This window comes from Rhipicephalus sanguineus, chromosome 1 (genome assembly GCF_013339695.2).
Source record: "Rhipicephalus sanguineus isolate Rsan-2018 chromosome 1, BIME_Rsan_1.4, whole genome shotgun sequence".
Classification (NCBI taxonomy): domain Eukaryota; kingdom Metazoa; phylum Arthropoda; class Arachnida; order Ixodida; family Ixodidae; genus Rhipicephalus; species Rhipicephalus sanguineus.
Genome location: NC_051176.1, coordinates 137,102,023 through 137,115,104, shown reverse-complemented (window position 1 = coordinate 137,115,104; position 13,082 = coordinate 137,102,023). Strand labels below are relative to the sequence as shown.

Genomic DNA, 13,082 nt, shown 5'->3' with positions numbered 1-13,082 from the left:
CCTAAAACTGTTTCTAACAACGTTCTGTATCTAGAATCGAGGGTTCCTTCTCTTTCGTGCCGGTTTCGCCTTCTGACTGTTCAGACATTCTTAAGAATTTACGAGTCACCACAACGACAATCAGAAACAGCTTTTATTTCCAATCCGGAATTATTTTTTGGGGCTAGATGGCCGCGATTTCACACACCCCAAATTATATTTGCACAACGTTTACTTGACCCTTTGAACGTACATATCTGCGATATAACCCCGCCTCGTGATAATTCGTACCCTGTGGATATTCAATTTGATGATATTTTTCCTAATAATGCAAAATTACTCCCCCATCATACTTTAGACGGTTTATTACAAGAACACCTGCAGAGCATTAGCACTAACATTATTATTGCTACAGATGCATCACAGTGTGACGAAAAGTCAGGTGTTGGTATATTTAGCCCGAATTTGGACTGGTCTTATTCCCTTCGACTACCCGACTTCATACCCGTTTTTGTGGCTGAATTTCTGGCAGTAGTGCTCGCATTGCGCAAGTTAAGCTCGACAATTACATCTGCCGTTATAATCACAGATTCCCTATCCCTCTGTGCTGCACTTTCTGATGGGGTTGACTCCCACGTAATAAAGGCGTTTCGTGCACTGGTACCCGTGCATTTGAGAAAAGTTCGCTTAGTTTGGGTTCCTGGACATAAAGGGTTGCTCCTAAATGAAATTGCCGATTCCTTAGCGAAGTCGTCGATTAATGGACCGATTTTACCCTCTTTTCCAACATCCGCTTATGTGACGGCTGCGCGATTTCGCAGGCGTAGCATTATGGAAGTTTTTGCAGACAGAGCACTCACAAGTTCCACAGAATATCGGCATTTATTATATCCCTGGCGGAGGTCATTTTGTCAAACCCGTAAACTGGAAGTGTCAATTACGAGGCTACGATGTCGTGTACCGAGGCTAAATTTCTACCGATACAGGTCTGCTCAGGCACCTTCTCCACTGTGCGCATTCTGTGGTGAGCTGGAAACAATTGATCATTTCTTTCTGACCTGCAGGCGATATACTACAGCACGAAAAACCCATTTGGAAAGACCTTTACGGGCTATTGGAATGAATTTATCTGTGCCTGTGCTTTTGTCTTTTGGAGCCTCTATTTCTGGGTTCTCCAATGCGAAGGTTTGCATGGCTGTGAGGGATTACCTCAATGAAACCAATCGGTTAACTAGATAATCTACATTACTATTCTTCTGTGTCAACACATGTATATATTAAAAAAATTCGGGCATTGATTTATTTTATTTCATTATTGTTATTTCTTTATTTATTTTTCGTATTTGATCAAGTGTCAAAATTTCCTATCAAATTTATAATTTTTCTATTCTGTAACCTCCCCTCTAAAGAATTATAACATTTATAAAACCACTCAAGTCTTGGCCAATCCCCCACAGTGGGTGTGAGCCAAAGTTGCAGGTGAACAAGAACAAGAACAAGAACATGATCGGACCAGCCTGACGTTCTGCTGTACTGCTAGTTACAGGTTCCCGTTACAGCATCACGTGACATTACTGGTGGAGGTGCGGGGTAGCAGTCTATGCACTGCGACCACCAGGAAGATCCCGACACCAACAGCGACGCCTTGGAAGAACCAGCTGACCCTCGGCGTAGTCGGCGGCAATTAGGCCTACCGCCCCAATTCGGCCCTCTTCCAGAACGCTCTAGAAACATGGCAAGCGCGACAACGGCAAGCCAGACGGAACAGACTACGGCCCCGTCTGCCCCATGGCCTTTCAACGCCCTGCGAACCCCAAAACCCTTCCATGGGGACTCATACGAAGACGTTGAAGACTGGCTGGACCAATACGATCGAGTCGCCGTCACCAACGAATGGGACGAGCATCGGAAGCTCCGGTATGTTTACTTCTATCTGGAGGATTCGGCGCGCATTTGGTTTGAGAACCATGAAGCTGCTTTGACAACCTGGCCGGAGTTTTGTACTCAGCTGCGGAACACGTATGGAAGTCCCGACCGGAAAGAGCAAGCAGAACGTTTCCTCAATTCCAGGAATCAAAGACCAAACGAAAGCGTTGCCATGTTCGTTGAGGAGATGTCTCGGCTGTTCCGGTGAGCTGATCCCGCAATGGAATCCGCAATATGGATCCCGCAATGGATCCCGCAATGGATCCCGCAATATGGAAAAAGTAAGGTACCTAGCATGGAGCCTTGTAGTACAGCTAGAATAATAATTTTGCTTAAATATTTCATGCATATCCAGCGGCTAAAAGAAAACAGGAAAAAATAGCATTAAAGTAGTTCTTGTGTAGGTCTTGGTATAGTTATAAATCCTGCGCTTAATGCAGCTCCGCTACCGAGAAACGTGAAGAAGTGCGTAGCACGGGCAATCCATCGATTCCCTTGGCAATCGTGCGCTAAAGATAGATAGATAGATAGATAGATAGATAGATAGATAGATAGATAGATAGATAGATAGATAGATAGATAGATAGATAGATAGATAGATAGATAGATAGATAGATAGATAGATAGATAGATAGATAGATAGATAGATAGATAGATAGATAGATAGATAGATGTGCTGTCCGAAGCCGCAGTGGAACAGGCGAGAAAAAAATTAATGTGAAAACAAAGGTGTACGCACAACTTGCTGTATCCTTGTATTTAACCGGTTAAAACTTTTTGGCCGCTTTTCGGTGAGGACCCGATTTCTTAGAACCAGAAAGGTATATGCGCGTCAAATCATATTATATGCCTTTTTTTCTGCCCCATTTGAACACACATCCCAGACATATATTATGGAAAAACAACAGCGTTAAAGAAGACAGCGCCTGTGTCGTGTCTTTTTTGGTCCTTGTCTTTTTAGCGCTATTGCTCTTGCATATTGAATTAGCACCAACTAGCCCAAGTACCTTTTCTAGTGCAGGTTATTCCCTGACGTACATGTTACAGAAAAACAAAAAAAGAAGATCTCACTATTTAACAGCAATCTTAGTCTACCTGCTGCGAGATTACGTCAGTGATGACGCCTATACTAAGCCATACTAACTGCCACGATGGGATTTCTTACAATGACAATTTTAGCGCTTAGTCATGTTAAAAACATTTATTAGGCGCTCTGAAGGAAAAGGCTTCTCATGTTGCTGTAATAATAGTATAAATGTCTTGCTATACGCATTCTTGGGTGTATTTTTTCGTCCTGGGAGACCTTGACATTCTCGTCCGATAAGAAGTAGTGCGGTACGCTGACCGCTTTGACGCCGTGGACTTTGTCAGACCAGACAGACGGTCTGAGCTCCGGGAATATCCAGACGGCTTATTCTTACTTTTTCCTTTCATTCATGTCATCTCCGTCGTCTCAGAGAGTTGACCAACGTACGCGTTACTGATTACGTTTCCCTGTCACTCAGCGGTCATGTTGAACGTGTTTCTTGCATTGAAGGTCCGAAACTTTCGCCTGCATTGCAGGGGCGTCCAGTGGGGAAACCCGCCTGTTGAGATGTATCCGATTTCGCTTCCTTACTTGCCAGAGGTGGGACGATTCACATATATAAGGGCGCGCGAACGGACACCGTCCACAGAGCTACATTTGAGAACTTGGCTCTACACCGTAAGTAGTGCTTCCGACTTTTACTCAATTTTAGCTTTACGAGATCTTGCAACTTTGAACCTAGAGTGCATAACGAGTGACGGAATAAGGAGACAGTGTCTTTAATTTACCAGTTAAACCCTGTAAACCTCATGTATCGCATATGCTTCTTTGTTTTGTCACCTGAGAATTTTGATAAAATCTCAGCAAGAATAATGGGAGCTTATATGGCAGCTTCTGTTTTCAGTTCGGGATAACTTATAAACGAAAACTACTAATTAGTCTAAACCGCAACACGTTGATCTTTTGGGGGAAATGTACTCTCTCTGGTGGGAAATAAAAGTGAGAAACTCCTTCTAATTTTAAGCACTGTTGAACTGCGCTTGGGCATTGCTCTGGGCTGTTCAGCTATGCGCTGAACCGTTGCATGGATTGGAAAACGTTCTTCAGTATTGGCCGTTCAAGTGAACGCAGAGCAAGTGGAATGCTAGGTGGCCAAAGAGTGATAACGGCAATGGTCGAATCTAGCCCCGTTTTGTTTGTCACAATGCCGTAATTTGCCGTTTTTTTTAATTCTTTCTAAATAATAAGGACACCGCGACAAGCAATGAAAGGTCTTTCCTTCGATGCGGCATTTAAATTATTACTGTTACCAGTCGTTAAAGGCAATTGTACCTAAAGGAACCTTAGGTTCATCTCATGTGGAAGCACGAATGTTAGGGTACGTATGGAGTGGTTGCATTGGAGAAGAATCTTAGATAAATATTGCGTTTGTCAGATGATAATTTATACAACCGGCTGCGCTGGCTCAATGGCAGCAGCAGAATGCATTTTGCTGCCGCATATACCATGATACATTGTATTTCGTATCTTTTCGTCTTCGTCCGCGGGATTAATGTGTATTCCGCGGTGTCTGAAGTAGTTCGCGTCAGCTTGTATACCACGCTGAACGCATATATAGCCTACTTACTCTGTTCTAATCGCATTCATTCATTCATTCATTCATTCATTCATTCATTCATTCATTCATTCATTCATTCATTCATTCATTCATTTTGCAGGAAGCCTCATTCGAAAGGAAGACATGAAGCTGCTTACCATTTTTCTTATCTTCGGGCTGGTGTCTGGTAAGGGCATACACTTTATTTTGTAGCTTCCGACAAGACAAAATTGAGAATTTCTGCAGCAAGGCTTAAGCCTACTTAAGGCAGGGGTAAAGTCGTATTAAAAAAATTGAGAGACCTTAAACTATTACGGCCACATAGGGGAAAAAAATTACACCATCTCCCGCTAAAGGGGACCAGGAGCACTTGCACGATCACGTTCCGTTGACGTTCGCTGGGCATGCTACCGACCTCGCGTCGTGAAACGCGAAGAGGAACACTACGCGCGTCGTGTCTTCTCTCTAGCCTGGCCGTTAATTCTCACAGGGCGTGCGGGGAACGTCGACAGGCGCGCGAGAGAGAGGCAGCGTAGAAGAGGGGAGAGAGGGGGAGGGGACGCGCATGCGCTGGTCCTCATCGCGGCGCTGCGCAGGAGAGAATTTCGGCATGTCAAGCCCGCATTTCAGAGGAGCCAACCGAGGCAAGCGCTGGAGTTAACGCGCGCAGCGCTCTACTATTTGAAGGAGAGGAGACTAGAGGAGGAGAGTAGCATATGCGCCGTGGGAGCAGAAGCGTAGGCACTGCGCCGTGCTCCCTTAAGGGCTGCAGAAATTAGCTGCCTTCTTCCTTTCCTTACAAACCACTACCCAGAGCAGAAGCGAGAACGCAGGAGAAGCGCAAGCAGGTGCTGGTAGAGAAGTGGAGAGAGTAACGTGCAGCTGTTGGAGAGAGGGAAGGAGGAGAGTCGCGCACGCGTTGTGTGAGTGCGGACATCAACGCTGCGTGTGGATTACCACGACGCCTTAAATATCCCCGAGCAAGAGATACTTCGCATCTAAAAGAGGTTTTAGTGTCTCGGAATATATAACTGGTTAGTTGGTTTTTAGGAGCGTTTGTCGTTGTGATCTCTACGATGCGAGCTTAGCTTTCGTCCGTAGGTAAGGAATTTTCTCAATTTAAAACGCCGGCTCCGGCGCAGGCGTGCAGGCTGCCTTGTGTAATATGGGTATTTAAGACAAAGTTGCGAATGGTGTATCTCATAGGGGATTGCGAGGGGATGAAACGAGCGCACCGTCTTTTATTAGCAATGCATCCTTGCGAGCATTTGTCCTGTTCTCTATGACAGTGTATAACTGAGGAACAATATTTTGATGGCTATAGATTGTGATACCCGGTTAGGCTTTTTGTTTTCAATCACCAACAAGTTGCATTGCAACGGTAACTGCGGTTGAGATTGCGAGAAACGATGATACAGAGCAAATAACAACGACAACATACGGAATAAAATCAATGATGGAGAGCAGTAGTGTGTCGTCTTCTTCAATGTTTTCAAACGTGCCTGATCAATTCATGGAGTTTATGAGCGAATCAGATCAAGCAGAGAACAATTGTAACGTAAAGATATGCGCACTTTTTATGCCCTAATCCTTCCATCGGTATCTTCTCGTCCCTGTTTTGATGCTTTGTCAATTCCGTCAACATGCTGGACCTCCTAGAAGAGCACGGGAAGCCATGATCGAGGAACGAGGGTGCAGATTTGCTTTAATAGGCTCTAGCTATTCGTACATTGCTTATTTAGAAAGTTAACGTTCTCAGTAGGGGCGCGTTCCCACCGTGATCTGGAGAAATAATTGACGCTAATTATTTGTGATCATTAGTCTGAAGTGCGGCAAAAGCAGCTAGGCAGCGAACCTGAACGTGCACCGACAGCGATGCGGAAGCTGGGCTCAAGTACAAGGTTCAGTTTTAAAATAAAAAGGGCCTGGCGTCTAATAAGAAATCCACTCGCGCGCTCAGCATACGAGAATGATGCCTGGTGTACATAGGCCACTTGGTCCCATACTCGCTAGTGTATACTCTTACGCGAAAGCGCTTCCTCATTGCTGGGCACTCTGAGTGTCCAAATACTCGGCATACTTGATCTTAGCCATCGCAACGATACCGAGCAAATCATCACGGAGATGATCAACCACAGGTGGCAATCATACTGCAGCTTTCTGAATACGGCACCAGGAGTCGAATTCACAAAGTGTTTCGTGAGTGTGTGCCATTTGCAACGGGCTGACTATTTTTGCTAACGTAATGGTAAATATAATAGCTGCCTGAAGCTAACTCTTGCGGACAGATCTATCATATGTGTCTTAATGTACAGTCGCATGTACCGTATATACAAATATCTAACGTCAAAGCATTCTACACTGACTGGCGCACCACTGCTTGACACTCGTGGATGTGATCAATACGTTATAATTAAATAAGCAGCGGGCTATATTCAATAAGGATTCAGCTTGCACTTCCCTTAAGTGTCGTTCGACACCGTCAAAACAACACTTTCATTAATACGGACTCCGTTCGGCATGCTCTCACTAGACCTCGGCATGGCCTCCTTTAATTGCGGCGGCAAGGCTTCTGGAAAACATTTACAAGATTTATTCAATTGTTAGGCAATAATGTTAACAAAATACCGAAGAAAGCATTCTCACTGAAGGGTCACGAAATTGATTTTAGTGCCGTACTTTGGATTCACCCTTAGTGATTTCCCAATCTTCTCATTTTCCAATATCGGATCTCACAACTCGGTTGGCGGAAGGATGAGAAAGGAGTATAATCGAAGGGGGAATAATCGATACCGTCCCTGTCTGATGATTGTGCCCTAAAATTTGAAACATTTAGTACAGAAGCACTTTAATTTGTCACGGCTTCTTTTTTTTCTCTCTTATAGAAGACATTAATGGACACCGTATTTTTCTTGCAGGAATTCTTGCCACCGCTTCTCTCAACGAAAACAAGAGTGAAGTCGCCCACCTAAGAGTTCGTAAGTATAAGCATTTAATACACCACCAAAGCAAATATAGTGGCAAACAAACAATTATAGTCAGTTCGATTATTATTTCTGACTCCAAGTGTAAAGGAAAATGGTTGCTAACACATGTGAACTTGAAAAAAAAATTGCACTTTAAGCAACTTGAAAAACGGATGTCATCAGCGAGTAAAGAGCTGTGCAGTCATCTCCAGTGGTTTCAGGCATCGCGGTCGCGATAATACAGTACGCCTGAATGCGTTAACTTCGTAGAAGAGCAGCTTCTGTATCGCCGCACTGAGTAAGAGGAAAACAAACAAAGCTTCCTGCGAGCGGTTCTTCCTGCTTGAACGTCAAAGACGGCCATCAACGCTTGAGATGCATCTGTTACATCTGTTACCGCTTCTTTACAGCTGCATAGGATGTTAATGCTGAATGGTTCTTGTGCACTGTCCCTCTACACAGCCGAGGGTATGCAACCCTTAATAATATCTGGGGTTTAACGTCCCAAGACCACGATATGATTATGAGAGACGCCGTAGTGGAGGGCTCCGGAAATTTCGACCACCTGGGGTTCTTTAACGTGCACCTAAATCTAAGTACACGGACCTCAAACATTTTCGCCTCCATCGAAAATGCAGCCGCCGCGGCCGGGATTCGATCCCGCGACCTTCGGGTCAGCAGTCGAGCGCCATAACCACTAGACCACCGTGGCGGGGCGAGGGTATGCAACCCAAACTATCATCATCTGTGAAGAAGGCCATGCACAGTTATCTTTCGTTTATTACTCGACTGCTCAGGCCATGGATACCTAAGGAATTTGCGCTACCTTAACTAGCAGCTCGCTCCAAAAATGGGTTTTATTTCAGGCTGTTTTGTCTGCTCAACTTTTTTTCATCGCTTTATTCCCAGTCGTTCTTTGTGCCAGAGTCACGAAACATCGTTATTGCTGCTCCTCCTTTTCGTGGAGTTAGTCTGTTTGTTGTCTTCGTTTTTTTTTTCTCTTCAACAGGACGGTGGGGGTTTGGTTGTCCATTTAACCAGCGTGCATGCCATCGCCACTGCCGCAGTATTAGGCGTCGGGCAGGTTACTGCGGCGGCAGGTTCAAGCTTACGTGTACCTGCGTGCGTCGCTAGCGCACTTGGAGACCACGACGGCCGACATCCCGAGTGAATGCACGTGCAGCCAACGGAAGCGACGCCTTACACACCAGGAGTGTTACTTCTATCTGCACGACTTACTTACATTCTACACGTAGAAGTATGACAATATCCGCCGCTTTCAGCTAAGAGCTGCGAGGCTGCCTTAGCAAATGCGCTGTGAATAAACGAGAAAAAGAAGCAAACCTCTTCGATAGACTGTCTTTATGCCTGGAGTCAAGGAAACGAATATCTGCAGGCGTCCTTTGCCGTGATGCTGAGAGCGCATGTGTGTCACTTTTTTTCATGAAGGAAGAAAAACAAGAGGAGTAAATACTGCGCAATGCGATAGAAGCCCACTGTGTCGGCCCAACACGCGATCAAAACGTCAGAGCGCGTGGTAGGGTTTAGTACTCTCGGTTGAGTTCTGTTTTAGGGGCGAAGCTCTTTAAAGCGGCACCCCTTCGTCCCTCGTAGTCGTAGTGCGTAACCAGTCGTAACGCTAGTACCAGATCTTGACCTCCAAGGTGGTGCCGGTGGGAGATTTTTCCTGTGCGTTGTTGAACAATAAAAAATTCGCAGCGTGTGCGTTACCTAAAAGCCGACTTCTTCTGTCTCTCATTCCCATTAGCAGCCATTGTTTACCTCCAAGGTAGTGCCTGGTGAGATTTCTCCTGTGCGTGATTAAACAATAAAAATTTTGTTCAAAACGCCGTTGATTGATGAAATAAACCAACGAAAGACGCCAGATGTTTTCTAAAAGCAAAACGAAAGAACGCCAGATGTTTCTAAAGCAAAACGAAAAGATGCCAGATGTTTTCTAAAGCAATGACTTTCTAAACAATGAAAATTCACAGCGTACATGTAAAATTAAAGTGAGCTGCACGTCGTCATAACTCTCATCGAACCTTTAGTATAAACGCGCCCGATCTCACGTCGGTGATGATGTACTGGGCAGAATTCACGGAAGATTCACGGTTTACCGATGAACCTCCGCAGCTTCGCCCACTCATCATCATTCACTCCGTGGATATGCTGTGATTTTTTTGAACCACCTCCGTGAGCCGGCCGAACTGCGCCGAGCGAGAGCGCGTCGATTAAAAATTACCGGGCACCATACACCGAAGTCTCGACTAACCTCGTTTATTGCGTGATCTCACCGCAAAGGTCACGTGTTGGGCCGATACTGCTGGCTTCAAAACGAGTTGGCTTGCCAAGGCTGGATGCGTGACGTAATGCTCCCTCCTTTCTTAATCCTTCCTGCATGCTTGCTTTTTCTTTTAGCGCGATAGCGTTAAACAGATTATTTCGCAGAAATTCCGGTATCGGCGTAGGCGTCGTCGGTGAAGTGTTCCTTGTACCACTTGCGTCAGGCCTTTTCATGCGAGGAACTTGGCGAAAGGATTTCAAATTGGTGCGCTCATTAGGCAATGGGACCGTGCCGTCCCACTTTTTCACATACACGTCAAGGGTAAACGAAACACATACGTCGCACTTCCTTTTCCCTTAAACTTGAGGCTCTAATAACGCGATATTGTTAAAGAGCTCATTTCCGCAGAAATTCTGGCGTCGGTGTCGCCGTTGGAATCGTTGGTTGTGAGCAAAAAAACAAGGTTGCCCGTGGACGAAAAACCGAGATAGATGCAAGTAAATAAACTCACGGGGCTCCTTATGCACACACCTAAGATGACTGGAAGGCGAAATCCATCTTCTTTTTCTTATCAATCGATGTATACTTCCTGCGCCGCCATCCTCCGAAAGCTTTATGCACCTAAGGGATTTTGCATTGCCTCCGAGATCGGAGGCACCTCACCTGGTGATCGGAGGCACTGCCTCGTTGATGGTCCAACTGTTGACCAAGTATGTGATGACGTTATCATGTGACGTCACGTGACGTCATAATGACAAGTTTTGGCGATTGTGACGTCATGATGACATCACACGGTGACGTCATCACGCGATAACGATTTTTTGCATCACTCGTGTGGACGCCGACGGGAGACGCCGACGCCGGACACCGGTCAATATTCGCGTTTGATAAGGCATCTACTTCTTTAGCCTTAAAAAAATCATGCTGTGGGAATAGAACTGAGGTACCCAGAGTAATGCCAGTGCTTGCAACAGTTTCAGATAAAAACCACATACGAATGTCATTTAGTGCGAGCAGTCTACTTAACGCATGTAATATTTCGTGGCAGAAGCGTAGAATCGCACCAGGCGTCGAAACATGTGAATTGCGCAACAAGTGGTTGGCTTAAAGGCCCACCAATTACAAAGAGCACTGGCGTAATTGAACGTCGTTACCAGCAACATCATCATCCAAGAGTACAGCTGCGCGGGTGTGCGTGTTGCCTTACGGGCGCGTAGTGGGAACTTCGCTAATTCGCAAAAGGAAGAATTATGGCTTAGTGGGCCCTTCGCAACTGTACTTGCAGTAGGCTTTCTAGGATAGCTTGAAACGGCCTGCGTTACGCGCACAGACGCTCCTTTCTTTGCGGCGCAGTGTCCACCGAGAAGCGAAGGCAGGCTAGCGATTGAGAAGGCGATGCGAACGGGGGCCGATTACGTTATCGCGTTATACTCTTGAAGGTGAAGCTCAAGCGTCCTCCAAGTTTTTTGTTTTCGCTTTGAGTGAAGCGTTACCAGATGGATCGGCGTCTTTGTACTATACTATAGTTACTATATTTACTATAGTTAAGAAAGCGAAAACTGACAACCGCTCGTTTGTAACAAGAGACTACGAGGAAATCGATTCTAATTGCTGAGAAAAAGAGCATTTTGGTGAGAACTTTCAGTATGAAACAGTTTTCACCGACGGATGCTACGCTCTCATTGAAAGGCTTCCTATCGCAACGAGCTTCGACCACTATGGCGACGCACCTTGAGGCTGTGCAGCTCGAGAATTAGGCAACCTGTTCTACTCGGATGTGGGCGCTAGGGCTGGGTTGCGTCGCCACGGTTTAATAAGAGCCGCGTGCCCACCTAATGAATGGTACCGATTTCCCTAGGTGGGCGTTAGGGGTGAAGTGCCGTGCTGGCGCTCCAGCGATGCGTGTCGGCTTTGTCCCGCATGAATAGTAGATGAATCCAGATTACACATTGTTGTAACACTGTCAACAGCTCAAAACGAAGCCGTTTCAGTCAAGGTGTATGGCCAGGGTCGCCTGGGTTGGCCGTTCGTCCAGGTTTCGCTGCGACTGTGCCGCGTGTTCCCCGCAGGCCTGGCGTTTTTCCCCGCGGAGCTGTTTAAGCTCGCCGTTGGTCAAGGATGGGTGAACAGAAATGATAATCATGAACCGACACGCGCTCTCTTCGACCTCTTCTTCATCTTCGCACACTTCTTCATCTTCTGCTTCGCTCCCAGGACATATGCGCCGATTTGTCCGGCGTGGGATGCAATAATCCTGATGGGCGAGAGAACGAGTGCAGAGAGAGAGAAAGAGAGGGAGAAAGAGGAGTAAAGAAAAAGATAGATAGATAGATAGATAGATAGATAGATAGATAGATAGATAGATAGATAGATAGATAGATAGATAGATAGATAGATAGATAGATAGATAGATAGATAGATAGATAGATAGATAGATAGATAGATAGATAGATAGATTCTTGTCGAAAAAAATTCTTAGCGAGGCGGGATTAGAACCCGCAGTTGCGACTGGCCTGCTGCAAGAGCCGACCAGGGGGGAGCGTTCTGCTGAGTGGAGATGTCGAACCGCAGGCCCATGGGCGTCAGGAGCAGAGAGCCGAGGCAGAGAGCGACTCGTTTTGAAGAAACTTAAAAAAGTTTATTTACATTTTGTAAGCCGACAGAAAAATGTGTCGAGCGGGAGCTCGGCGGCTCGTTAAGTACAGTTTGTATCCCTAGTTGGGAAAATGCGTTGAAGGACCACTGACACAAAAATTTTGCATCTTGTTTTTACTGTTGTAAGAAGTAGCTAACGACCCACTTATCACGGCTGGAGAGCTCATTATCTCGAGCACGCAACGGTTAATTACTTGGAGACGGTTTTATAGCGCCCAGTCACAGTTTCGGTTTCAAGGAGCGCCGAGTGAGGCGGGATCCAGAGTGGTTTTCGTGTAAGCATAGCTGACTACGTGAGCACACAAAGCCTCGCGCACATGTGTACCATGTTGACAACTATTTTCAACGAAGGCTTACTGGGCGCTGTTCTAATCCCCTCTGAGACGTTGTAAACATGCGTGACCCACGAAAAATGCACTGCCGAGGCAAGGACGTCAGCCTTTGTACTCCCGTGCAAGTCTGCTCCCTCTTTTCATTGAAAAGGTCTGCTAGGAGAGTGCGCTCGCGCGGATCGTGGCAGCCAACACAAGCTCGTGATGCAGTAAGGCCGAAGTCTGGGTCAGTCGGTACATGACGCTGAGGCAAAAACCTGTCAAGAAGAAGCCGGACAAGGGATAGAAGTGACACACACAACGACTGGATGTG

At 46.0% G+C, this 13,082-nt stretch overlaps 1 protein-coding gene across 1 annotated transcript; it reads left to right on the top strand.

The window, feature by feature from the left end:
• Nucleotides 1-3,545: 3,545 nt before the first annotated feature.
• On the top strand, nt 3,546-9,254 carry LOC119398886 (defensin). Its single transcript, XM_037665705.2, has 4 exons — nt 3,546-3,610; nt 4,651-4,716; nt 7,448-7,507; nt 8,505-9,254. Exons 2-4 carry the CDS (start codon nt 4,674-4,676, stop codon nt 8,627-8,629), a joined length of 228 nt encoding a protein of 75 aa, XP_037521633.1. The 5' UTR covers nt 3,546-3,610; nt 4,651-4,673; the 3' UTR covers nt 8,630-9,254.
• The last annotated feature ends 3,828 nt before the right edge of the window (nt 9,255-13,082 follow it).